Source organism: Rhinoderma darwinii, chromosome 6, assembly GCF_050947455.1.
Source record: "Rhinoderma darwinii isolate aRhiDar2 chromosome 6, aRhiDar2.hap1, whole genome shotgun sequence".
Classification (NCBI taxonomy): domain Eukaryota; kingdom Metazoa; phylum Chordata; class Amphibia; order Anura; family Rhinodermatidae; genus Rhinoderma; species Rhinoderma darwinii.
The window spans coordinates 138,837,851-138,851,628 of record NC_134692.1 but is presented as its reverse complement, the minus strand read 5'-3'; the positions used below and the strand labels follow the sequence as shown (position 1 = coordinate 138,851,628).

The 13,778-nt window shown below is 44.0% G+C and overlaps 1 protein-coding gene across 5 annotated transcripts in view; it reads right to left on the bottom strand.

The window, feature by feature from the left end:
- Positions 1-13,778, bottom strand: part of GRAP (GRB2 related adaptor protein) — a 100,972-nt gene that overhangs the window by 38,765 nt on the left and 48,429 nt on the right. For 4 of the 5 annotated variants that reach the window (XM_075830607.1, XM_075830609.1, XM_075830608.1 and 1 more), the window contains 2 exons: positions 2,337-2,419; positions 692-1,008 (listed from right to left, as the gene is read on the bottom strand). In XM_075830607.1, the coding sequence (XP_075686722.1) occupies positions 692-769 (78 nt within the window). In that variant the 5' untranslated portion in view covers positions 770-1,008; positions 2,337-2,419. The remainder of the gene's footprint in view (positions 1-691; positions 1,009-2,336; positions 2,420-13,778) is intronic. The other variant, XM_075830611.1, reaches the window with a different exon arrangement.

Genomic DNA, 13,778 nt, shown 5'->3' with positions numbered 1-13,778 from the left:
GATAAAAAGTGATTAAAAAAAAAGATAAAAAGTCGCTTACTATAATATCAGAAACTGTTCTTCCACTTTCCACACCTGCAGTCTAAGGCTTCGTTCACATCTGCATCAGGGCTCCGTTCCGATGAGCTTTCCGTCGGAACGGAGCCCTGACTGACACAAACTGAAACCGTTTCCGTTTCCATCACCGTTGATTTCAATGGTGACGGATCCGGTGCCAATGGTTTGCGTTTCTCTCCGTTGTGCAAGGGCTCCGTCGTTTTGATGGAATCAATATCGCAGTCGATGATGTGAACGAAGCCTAACTCCTCCCAATAGGCTTGCAGTTGAATATAGTCTATTGTTTTCTGTTATCAGCCATTCCAGGCTATGGTGAGACTGACTACTGTTCCCCTCCCCCATAATCACTATTTTATGTCACCTATCTCCAGTCCTGAGACATTTACATTACACATGTGATATCAGTCGCTTCTCTTATAACGCTACTGCACTATTATAAGTATAGACTCTGAGTAGCACCTTGAAGCCAAATTTGGGTGTCCAGATGGAGGGAACCACACCAACATATATATATATATGCATATTTTTTATTTTAAATGTGGGGTTCCCCTTTAATAAGGTGCACTGACATCAATTCTATAGAAATCGACTACAGGACTCCCCACTTCTTACTATACAATATGATCAGTCTCACCTTCATTGTGTCTCCCTTGCTGAATGGCAGCTCGTCCCTTTCTTTGGTCTTAAAGTTGTATATGGCCATAGCCTCCATGTCGTCTGGTCGGGGTTCCTCTGGGTATAGTGACCGCTTGCAGCAGATGACATGTACTGGTGGAAAATCTGTGGGTGGGTGACAGCCTCCCCTGGGCTCTCAAACGGTGAAGAAGTCAGAGATCTTAGTAGTGGAAACCAAGTCATGCATGTCTAAGACCGGAGGCCGGGCCTGGGAAATTCAGAGGGGGGACGACCTAGACTTAGGGCTGTACCAGAGAAGAAGTCGGCGACCTGTGCCTAGGACACGAGAAAAAAGAAAATCTTATTGCAAAGTATTATATATGCTCAATTCTAGCGTCTATGACCAGTATGAAGTGAAGCTGAACCCAAACTCATATATAAGGCAACGCATAAATAGCAATTCCCGAATATAAACGTATTGGACATCCTTCACAAGCAAGGTACAGCGGTCCTCACTATGGAGGCACAGGCTGTCGGGACATACTGAGGGTTGTAGTTTTACAATAGTTGGAGGTTGGAGATCACTGACCTATTACCCGGATCAGATTCTGTGCAATTGCTTTCCTGACGCCATCGGGAGTATATAGACGGCATGTACGGCACCTGTAGGATTGTCATGGTGGCCGTCAGCGCTGCTTTCTCCTCATTCTACTGACAGGTGCTATAAGTGACGCCTAAATATTAGCAGTACCAGGAAGAGCAGCTGCAGTGAACGTGACTTCCCTCCAGCTGCTCCCCCAATAAGCTAGGGTTCTATGACATCTCTCGCGAGTCACGATAAAAATCACGATATTACCGCAACTTCAATGTAAAAAAAACTGTGAGCCACCTGGTGGCCATTACAAAAAAATGAGTCCATGATGGATTATTTGTCACTCAACTTTTTTTCCTTCACAATAACTTTTTACGTTTTTTATTAAAATGGTAATGGCGGTTTTTATGGCGTTTTTCACATTGCAAATCATGTGATTGTGATGGAAGATTCTTCTTTGCAACACATGATATATTCTGGAAAAACGCCACACACGTTGACACAAAAAAACGCACGGTTTGTAGTGCGTTCACTAATAGAGCTATATATTAGAGAACGGCTGTCAATGCACTAACCCTGGTACCTCTTTCAGCCGTCCACCCAAAATTGTCATAAACGGTCTTTTAGAGGGGTGGTCCTGTCGCAGAAGATGCCGCTATACATAGGATGTAGGGGAATTGAAAATCTGTCACAGCAGAATCTGCCATAGATGAAGGGTGGTCTTCTCAGATAGGAGGAGCGGTCTCACTGTATATATGTGAAGGTTCAAAAAAAGGTGACACGTCGCTTTAAATGCAAACGTCGTGTGGATCATTTAAAGGGGAAGTAACACTAAAAGCTTCTAATATCACATGCGGTTTCTGCCGACATTATAAATAAAGTTGATTGATCCAGCGGATGAGGAATGTGTACATAGATCTCCATTGAGATAGACTTGTCAGCTATACATACAACAAAGACCCTATAGCGCCTCCCCCATATCAATATTTATAATGTCCCGTAGCACTTGTTTAATTATACACCTGTGACAGACGGGAGAACACCCACCATACACACCTCCTGTATAACTCACCTGACCGGCTGCTCTCAGGCCTCCTCCGATGAGAACATGAAATCTCAAGCCTCAGCCGCAGTTTTATCTCCGCTCTGCTGAGTCTGCGAAGGAAGAGACGATTCTCTCACTAAAGTCTTAACCTTTTTTTTTTTTTTTTAGATAAAGACAAACAGGATGTTGCTGTAAAACACTCTGCCAAAATACAAGGCCGCATGACAGCCCAGGATAACCCGTACTGAAGGTCCACAACATCAGTCCCATGACAGCGGGGTCACTGAGAAAAATGTCCTCCTGTTTTATCCAATCATATTCATGACACTAAAATAACACAATGACCACATATATTCATTATATATATCTAATAAAAAGTTATAATGACTAGTAATATAGATATTATATTCTTATATATAGGGGGCAGCAGTATTATAGTAGTTATATTCTTGTATATAGGGGGCAGTATTATAGTAGATATATTCTTGTATGTAGGAGCAGTATTATAGTAGTTATATTCTTGTATATAGGGGGCAGTATTATAGTAGTTATATTCTTGTATATAGGAGCAGTATTATAGTAGTTATATTCTTGTATATAGGGGGCAGTATTATAGTAGTTATATTCTTGTATATAGGAGGCAGTATTATAGTAGTTATATTCTTGTATATAGGGGGCAGTATTATAGTAGTTATATTCTTGTATATAGGGGGCAGTATTATAGTAGGTATATTCTTGTATATAGGGGCAGTATTATAGTAGTTATATTCTTGTATATAGGGAGCAGTATTATAGTAGTTATATTCTTGTATATAGGGGGCAGTATTATAGTAGTTATATTCTTGCATATAGGGGTCAGTATTATAGTAGTTATATTCTTGTATATAGCAGTATTATAGTAGTTATATTCTTGTATATAGGGAGCAGTATTATAGTAGTTATATTCTTGTATATAGGGGCAGTATTATAGTAGTTATATTCTTGTATATAGGGAGCAGTATTATAGTAGTTATATTCTTGTATATAGGGAGCAGTATTATAGTAGTTATATTCTTGTATATAGGGGGCAGTATTATAGTAGTTATATTCTTGTATATAGGAGGCAGTATTATAGTAGTTATATTCTTGTACATAGGGAGCAGTATTATAGTAGCTATATTCTTGTATATAGGGGGCAGTATTATAGTAGTTATATTCTTGTATATAGGGCAGTATTATAGTAGTTATATTCTTGTATATAGGGGCAGTATTATAGTAACTATATTCTTGTACATAGGGGCCAGAAATGGACTTAGAGCAGTTTTTAGGATAGATGGGGATTACTTATTTACTGTTGATACTGATCATGTTGGTCTGCGCCTAAAGTTTTACTATGGGCCCCCATCGATATGCATTATGCTCTTACCCAGATTACATGGCAGCTCATACAAAGTACTTAACTCTTCACTGTGTACATTTTTTCAACTTCTTCATATCAACCGATTACAGTGAATGCAATATCGTCACTTTTATTAAGTTATATATGAATGTCAGTAATCTTTATGGTAAAGGCATACGCAATGTGCCAAAAGTGATTATGACTATTTAATAAACTGAGGATATTCTGCACCTATGTGATTATATAGAAAAAAATGGCAGCCACATAGCACCATCTAGTGACCATTACTAGGTACAGCATTATCCTGTTTCAAGCTTGCAAACCAAAATGTCATATTTTCTGTGCAAGAAAACTAAAACTGTGGCTCTCTACCTGTTGCAAGACTACATCCCTCAGCATATGCTGACAGTCTGCCTGCTGGGAGGTGTAGTTTAAAAATAAAAGGAGAGCCACAGGTTGGAGACCACTGCTGTTATGCAAGGCATGTAATTGTTAAATAGACTTTTATGACCAAAAAGACAATAGACCTGGTGTCAGGCCTTAACCCCCTTGTAGCAGGTGCAACAAGCGCCGATCAACGAGTCAGCTCGTTTATCGGCGCTCGTTTGCTCCTTTCACAAGGAGCTATAGATGCAGTCGAGAACTCTTTACTCCGATTACTCGTCCCCATTCATTATTATCATGTCGACAGCGCGTCTCTCTGTTTACACAGGGAGATGTGCTGCCGACAACGATATTTTACACATTTAAAACGATACAATCAGCAGATGAACGAGCGTTTGCTCGATCATCTGCTGATGGCTGCCATGTTTACACAGGGCAATTATAATCATAACTAGCCAGTGTAAAGGGCCTTTACTTGAAGCTTCTGGGCCCCAATGCACAATCTAAACCATACATAATGCTCCATTTAAAATACTGGTGCCTTCAGTTCTCATGTGGTAAAGGGGCCTTTAGGCCCCCTCAACCACTAGGCCTCAAGTGCAAATGTTACCACTGCACTCCCTATAGCTAAGCCCCTGTTTTGAGTGGTTATCCCTTGCAACTGCGAGCATACCTCCCAACCATCCCGGATTCATCGGGGTAGTCCCAGGTTTCGGGCAGTGTCCTGCTGTCCGGGCGGCCGGTGGTATGTCTCAGGTTCAACTGTTTCTGCATCCTCAGGACGCAGATAAAGTTGAATCCAATTCTGGAGCAGTGAGCCGTCAGCTCCTTACTACAGCATTCACTGTGTATCGCCAGCTGTGAGAAGCTTGGCACAGACAGGCACGATGAAGTATCGTCATTGTGCCTTTCTGGGATCTCCCCCACTCATGATTACGGGGCTACCTGAGTATTTATTTGATTATTTTTTTATTAGGCACTATCGGGCATTATACTGTATGGTGGCAGCTAAGGGGGCATTATATTGTATGGGGGCACCTGAGGGTGCATTATACTGTATGGGTGCAGCTGTGTGAGTATTATACAGTATGGTGGTAGCTAAGGGGGCATTATACTGTATGGGGCACCTGTGGGAGCGTTATACTGTATGGGGATTGCTGTGGGGGCATTATACTGTATGTCAGGCACTATGCGGTATTATACTGTGTGTGGTGCACTATGGGTGAATTATAATGTGTAGGGGGCACTATGGGGCATTATACTGTGTGGGGGAAGCTATAGAGGCATTATACTGTGTGAGAGCAGCTATAAGGGCATTATACTGTGTGGGGGGTTCTATGGGGGTATTATACTATAGGGAGGCAATATGGGAGCAGGATACTGTGTGGGTGGCATTATGCTGCATGGGAGCACTATGTGGACATTATGCTGTGTTAGGGGCAGCCTTGGGGTCATTATACTGTGTGTGGGTTTCTTAGGGGGCATTATACTGTGGGTAGGCACAATGTGAGCATTATACCTCCCAACCATCCCGGATTCAGCGGGTCAGTCCCGGATTCCGGGCCGTGTCCCAGGCGTATGTCCCGCTGTCAAATGTATCTGTGTCCTCCTCAGGACGCAGATACAGTTAAACCCAATTCTGAAGCAGGGAACCATCAGCTCCATGCTTCAGAATTAGTTCATAGCGGAAGATCAGAGGGAGCTCCTCCACTCGCCGAAGACTCCCCGTACACAGCACTACTTTAAGCTCTATGGTCGGGGAAGCCCTTCACGTTACTGTTCATATATGGACTGTGACATCATTGGCTACTTCTTAGGCGGAATCCCCGTTGCCGATAATCTGGCCGGGGATTCCGCTCCTAAAGGAAAACCCTGAGGTCACTGTCCATATATGGACAATGATGTTAGGGGCTCCTCCTGGAGCGGAATCCTCGGGCCAGAGTCGGCAACGGGGATTCCGCTCAAGGAGTAGCCACTGACGTCACTGTCCATATATGGACAGTAACGTCAAGTGCTTCCCCCGAGCACAACGCTTAGAGTGGCGTTGTGCACGGGGAGTCCTCGGCGAGTGGAGGAGCTCCCTCTGCTCCTCTACTCTGAACTAATTCTGAAGCAGGGAGCTGATGGTTCCCTGATTCAGAATTAGTGGCTACTCCTTGAGCGGAATCCCCGTTGCCAATGATCTTGCCAGGGATTCCACTCCTAGAGGAAAACCCTGAGGTCACTGTCCATATACTGACATTGACATCAGGGGCTCCTCCTGGAGCGGAATCCTCAGCCAGAGTCGGCAATGTGGGTTCCGCTCAAGGAGTAGCCACTGACGTCACTGTCCATATATGGAGAGTGACATCAGGTCTTCCCTCTAGGAGCGGAATCCCCGGCTTATGCTTTGGCTGGGGATTCCGCTCCTAGAGGGAGTCCCAATGGCGCTATCTTCAAGAGGGGTGTGGCACTATCTACATGGACACTGTGGCATTATATAGGGGCACTATCTACAGGGGACACTGTGGCGCTATGTACATGGTCACTATCTACATAGGCACTGTGTCACTATCTACAAGGGCACTGGCACTAGGGGAAACTAAGGGGGCATAATACTGTATGGGGTATCTATGGGGGCATTATGCTGTATGGGGGAATTTGTTTGGGCATTATACTGCATAGGGGCATCTGTAGGGACATTATACTGCATGGGAGAATCTGTGTGGGCATTATACTGTATGGGGGCATCTGTGTGGGCATTATACTCTATGGGGGCATATATGGGGCAGTATACTGTATGGTGGCAGCTAGAGGACATTATACTGTGTGGGGCAGCTATTTGGTATTATACTGTGTGGGCGGCACTCTGGGAGCATGATACTGTGTGGGCTGAACCGGGTGTGTATGGGCGGGGATTGGGTGGGATTAGAGGCGTGGCTTAAAATTTAAAAAACTCGCATCGGTTGTCCTTTGTGATACTTGAAAGTTGGGAGGTATGGGAGCATGATACTGTGTGTGGGGGGGCACTATGGGGCATTATACTGTGTGGGGGGGCAGCTATAGTGGCATTGGACTGTGTAGGGGCACTATGGGACATTATACTCTGTGGTGTGCAGCTATGGTGGCATTGTACCGCATGGAGGCACTATGGGAGCAATATAGTGTGTGTGTGTGTGTGTGTGTGTGTGTGTTTGTGTGTGTGGGGGGGCATTATGGGGCTGCAGATTGGGCGGGATTAGAGACGTGGCATAACAGGAAATACATTTTCCATTTGCATCTGTTGTCCCGCTTTGCAGTACTTGATAGTTGGGAGGTATGTATGTGTATAGGGCTGTATCATGTCTTCTTGACCTCCATGGGAAGACAGGTATCCTAATCCATACAAATACAGTGACAGACAAACATGAGAATGGATGACCTTACAAACTTTACAAAGCAGCAACAGTGGCCACTGTGAGCATTAATTGTCTAGGAAGCTTCCCATTTAAAAAGGTTTATTGGCAAATAACATATATGATGCGCACAGCAACCACTAAAATGTTATGCTGAATAAGGTTTGTGAGAATGTAAAAAGTTCCAGTGCGCCTCCATCTTTGTTTATACTACATGTAATACCTAGCTTTGACCACTAAGGTGAGCTGTGTGATTAATATATGGCTGCCAGCTCTGGGAGTTGGCAGCTTTTTTTTGCCAGCTACTTGCCAACCATTTGCTTAGTTATTTTCCATGGTATTAAAGCCATGTGCTGTCACATAATTCAGAGATCTGCACTTATCCCCACCAGACTGTTTGAACATTTATTTTTTGTGGCAAGATTCATAATAAATTGGAAAATTGCTCCTGTCCTGTAGCAATAAAGAATATGGATTCAGCCTACATACTGTTCATACTTTGACAAGTGCACTAGCTGAAAACCTGGTACATAACGGTCATACAACAGGGTGAGGGCTGGATCAAAGTTTGTGGAGGCCCCTGGGCAAAAGACTGCGTGGAGTACCCCTCCTCTTCTCAGTACAGTGCTCCACAATGGCACAATACAGCACCCACATAGTACTGCAATACAATACCCATATAATTCTGTAATACAGCACCCACATAATACCGCAAAACAGCACCCACATAATACTGCAAAACAGCACCCACATAATACCGCAATATAGTGCCCACATAATACTACCATGCAGCTCCACATAATACTGCAATACAGCACCCACATAATACTACCTTGCAACTCAAGATAATTCTGCAACACACAGCCCATATAGTACTGTAATACAGCACCCACAATATACTGCACAACAGCACCCACACAATACTGCAATATAGTGCCCACATAATATAGCACCCACACAATACTACCATGCAGCTCCACATAATACCGCAACACAGTGCCAAGGGGTGTAACTTCAGGGGAGGCACACCAGGGCCTAGGTGCCATAGAATACCCAACCACCTCTCTGCCACATAAGAGGACAATGTAATTATACATAGAATATGATAGATGGGGGGGGGGCGCTGTTAGAGATTATTATTTGGTACCAAAAACCACAAGTTACGTCTCTGATAGCGCCCACATAGTATGACATTATAGTGCCCATTTAATACCGCCATACAGTTCCCAAATAATACCGCCTTACATGCTGGAAAAAAAACACCTTGTTGGGCCAAAATAATAACATAATAATAACATAATAATAACATAATAATAACATAATAATAACATAATATTAAGTATGTAAAGAAAAGTAATCAGATCAGGAAAACAGGAGCACAAAGTGCTCTGCTTGATTGTCAGCTCTATTGTAGCCCCTGCTGGGCCTAAGGGCTTATTCAGACGAACGGGATATACGTCCGTGCAACGCGCGTGATTTTCACGCGCGTCGCACGGACCTATATTAGTCTATGGGGCCGTGCAGACAGTTCCGTGATTTTTACGCAGCGTGAGTCCGCGGCGAAAAAGTCACGACATGTCCGTTCTTTCTGCGTTTTTCGCGCATCACGCACCCATTGAAGTCAATGGGTGCGTGAAAATCACGCAGGTCACACGGAAGCACTTCCATGGGACAAGCGTGATTCGCGCAACAGCTGTGAAAAGGATGAATGAAAACAGAAAAGCACCACGTGCTTTTCTGTTTACAAACATCCAAATGGAGTGTCATAATGATGGCGGCTGCGCGAAAAGCACGCAGCCGCGCATCATATGCTGCTGCCACACGGAGCTGTCAAGTGCCTTTTGCGCAGACAAAACGGCGCGTTTTTTGCGTGCGCAAAAGGCACAGGCTCGTGTGAATCCAGCCTAAGGCTGTGTTCACATCACTGTTGTCCTCCCGTTGAGGTGGTCCGTCGGAGGTTTCCGTCTGAAACCTTAGCTTCCGTTTCTGTCATGGTTTCCGTTTGTCACAGTTGTGACAGGGTTCCATCGGAAACCTTTAGCAACGTTTCCGTCACCATTAATACCAATGGTGATGCAAATGGAAGCTTAGGTTTCTGTTTGCCTTTCCGTTGAGGGGTTAACCCGACGGAAACCTCAACGGAACCCCTCAACCGAAGGGCAACGGTGATGTGAACAGGCCATTAAAGAGGATCTGTCACCAGTTTATTAATTCCCTATCTCCTAACTAATCGAATAGGCGCTTTGCTTCTGATAACTACAGTGTGATTTGTTTTCAAAAACGTTTTTTATTTGCAAAGTTATGAACATTTTTCTAGATATGGTAATTTAGCGCTAACAGCCAAATAGGAGGTGACTCTTTCATTTCACTCTGGGCGGTGTAATGTTTTCTGTATGACGCTGTCCAATCAGCACACAGCTTCTTCCCGTTCCCTGCTCAGCAATACAGCCAAATCTTAGAGAATACAGCTTCCATTCCCGACTGTGTATTCAACTGGTGATATCTCTGGTTGTGTCACAGCTGGTGCCATGTGAAAGATTAGAATCTCATCTTTCATATGCTATCTGAACCGCTGTTCTAGGTGGTCCAGAGCCCGAGATATGGCCATTTGAAGTGATCCCCCTTCCTCCAGCCTCAGTCTCTCACATTGTGTGAAACAGCTTCGTGCTGATAGGACAGCATCAGAGGAGGCTCTGCCTCAGGAGAATCGTTGCTGGTACCGCCCACTTGTCTAGTATAGCCTCATTTGTATATTTAGAAAAAAAGCTCATAACTTTTATAATAATAAACTTTTTGGGACACAATTTTCACTAGCATTATCAGTGTGACAGCGCCTATCAGATTAGCTGGGAGATAGGGCATTACTAAACTAGAGTCACCAGATTATAAGTGCCCTATCTCCTACATAATCTGATCGGCACTGTAATGTAGATAACGGCAGTGGTTTTTATTTTGAAAAACGATAATTTTTGAGCAAGTTATGAGCAATTTTAAATTTATGCTAATGAGTTTCTCAGTGGACCACTGGGCGTGTTTTTACTTTTTACCAACTGGGTGTTGTACAGAGGAGTGTATGACGCTGACTAATCAGTGACCAATCAGCTTCATACACTTCTCATTGTTCCAGCCCAGCATGATCCACAGCACAGTGAGATTGTGCAGTGAAAGAAGCTGGACTGGAACAATGAAAAGTGTATGACGCTGATTGGTCGCTGATTGGTCACTGATTAGTCAGCGTCATACACTCCTCTGTACAACACCCAGTTGGTAAAAAGTAAAAACACGCCCAGTTTTCCATTGAGAAACTCATTAGCATAAATCTAAACTAGCTCATAACTTGCTCAAAAATTATTGTTTTTCAAAATAAAAACCACTGCTGTTATCTACATTACAGCGCCGATCAGATTATGTAGGAGATAGGCCACGTATAATCTGGTGACAGAGCCTCTTTAAAGGTACACTAGCAGCTGGGTAGGTGTGGTAGGGCTGGGTGGTGGGGGCCTGAGAGCATTGGATGGATCACGAGATTTGCAGAACTTTTTGTGTATGTGTGAAGAACCACTAAGTATTACATTAACTTTTCACTCCATTGCCCTCCCACTCCCTCCGTCAGTTTTAGTTTTTCTATTTACTGTAATATAATGCCAGTTGCCCAACACCAGGATTGCAAAATGTAAGCGAATCATAAACCACAAAATTCCAGACCCTTGTGAAATATCCTTCAGACTAGATCTATGATTGACAGCAGCAGAACCATTGGTCAATATGATGGGACGTGTTCTCTCCAGCATCACCTCCAGAAAGGCAATATTAGTTTTTCCCCATTTTCTCGACTGATAAATAATCTAATAATGAATGATGTCAGAGGTGATAAGGGCATGATGTCATGTGCCGGCCTCGGGGTCCCTTAGGGTTACACTGACAGTAAGTGAATGATCTGAGCTGCTAATGATGTGTCTGAATAATACAGGACAGAGATTCGACATGTACAGATCCCTGGAGGGTGGAACAAGCTGAGGCCCGGTGACCCACAGCTGTGCTAAGTGATGTGTGCAATCAATGTGCAGGGTCCAAGGGACGAGACTGGGATAATGTACTCATCACAGAGACCTTTAGTGCTGGCAAATGCATTTCCCTGCCACCTAATGTCACTGTGATATAAGCCACGGGCCACAGGTGCCTCAAGTGTGGTGGGACGTACAGGAGGTCTCTGGATCCGGAGGGTGATGGTGACTTTTTGCCATCTTTTACAGGTCATTCCAAACTATTTTCAACGAAGTCATTCGACATCCTCAAGATGTTAAAAATTATATTCAGACATTTCTTAACTCTGGGAAATGTAAGTGACAACTGACAACCAATACGGCCACCATTACAGCTCCCACAGGGGTTGTCACAATATTTTTTTTTTTATATAATATGGCCAAAGTATTCATTATTTAGCCACAACAACCGCACCCTTATGGCTTTACCAAACTGAATTTAGATTATGATAGTAACCTATAGTGATCTAAGTTTGGTTCAGATGAACCGCAGGGGTGCCGGTGTGGCCGCTGTAATATGGATGGTAAAACGTGACTGTATTTGGGCCATGTGAAACATAGGAGGTGACAATTAGGGCGGATTCACACGAACGTGAATTTTCACGTGGTTTTCATGCGGCTCGCATGGACCAATAGAAGAATATGGGGCAGTACAGACAGTCCGTGCTTTTTGCACAGCGTTTGTCCGCTGCGTAAAAAGCGCGACATGTTCAATATCTCAGCGTTTTTCGCGAAGTCAATGGGTGCGTGAAAACCACGCAGGTCACACGGAAGCACTTCCGTGCGAACTGGCTGTTTCGCGCAACAGCTGTGAAAAGGATGAATGAAAACAGAAAAGCACCACGTGCTTTTCTGTTTACAAACATCCAAATGGCGTGTCATAATGATGGCGGCTGCGCGAAAACCACGCAGCTGCGCATCATATGATACTGCCACACGGAGCTGTCAAGTGGCTTTTGCGCATGCAAAACGCCGCGTGTTTTGCGTGCGCAAAAACGCCACGTTCGTCTGAATCAGCCCTTACTTACATTTCTGACTGACAGATCTGATTGCCACATATATGGAAAGTGGCGTGAAGGGGTAAAACGTGGCAACCTAATGGGGAACCTATTTGGATCTTTGCTATAAGGTCATGTTACTACCGTGTATCAATAAATTCATTGTAGGATGTCTTGCTGCTGGGACCTCCTTGATCAGTTATAATCTGTGGGAGAACCTGGCAGCAAGTGTTCCATTTCTCTGCAGTGCCTCAACAGGTGAAATGAAGCATTACATGATGCCCACCGAACTCAATGGGTGTAATGCATGGATGTGCTGGGTCCTTCAGACACTTTATAGCTGCTTTTCAATTCGGTAAGACACACACACACACAGATAGCAGGCATCCTGCCAGTGATGCTGACAAGAAAACGTAAAAGTCAGACTGTTGATGTTATATAAGTGAGTGTAGTGCTGGCTGTGAAAGGGTTAAGTTGCATGGATTCTTCTCCAAGTATTTGGTTTACTTTGAAGCACCCAGGAATGTGGCACACCTGCTCCCTCTATTGTTGTGTTTGAGCAGTGCGGCCTGCGGAGGATTGGGTGTGTCTTTTGAGTGTCACACCCGGAGTATATATATGCCTGGGGGAGGTGTAATTACACTGACATCCATTGTCACATTCATATGTAATTCACCAAGTGCAGTCATCTGAATGCAGTCATTGTTAGGACTTGATTACAGGAACGAGCTGCAAGCACAAAGGTGAATCGTAAGAAACCGGGGTAGACACGGTCTATACAAACTGTCATATGAGACAGTATATACTATGGTATAGTCCATCATCAATTTGATCTATAACCCTCCTGTATGAAGACCCTAAAACTTCATCAAGACCCCCTTATCATAGTCCAGTCTACTAAAGGAACCCCTCATGTTGCCTTACAACTTATAGACCTTGAAACATGAATACCTGTGAACAAAACCCTGTTCCTTGAGGACCTTCAAATCTCACACCATCATCTCTACAGGCTCTTTGTTTTTACCTACTGGCCCTACAGCATGCCTCAAAAAGACATGTCAAATCAAAAACAATTACAGGTTCTCCAACATGACCTCTTCTCCATCTCGATCTTCCAACATGACCTCTTCTCCATCTCGATCTTCCAACATGACCTCTTCTTCCTCTCGATCTTCCAACATGACCTCTTCTTCTCGATCTTCCAACATGACCTCTTCTCCTTCTTGATCTTCCAACATGACTCCTTCTCCCTCTCCATCTTCCAACGTTACCTCTTCCACCTCTCGATCTTA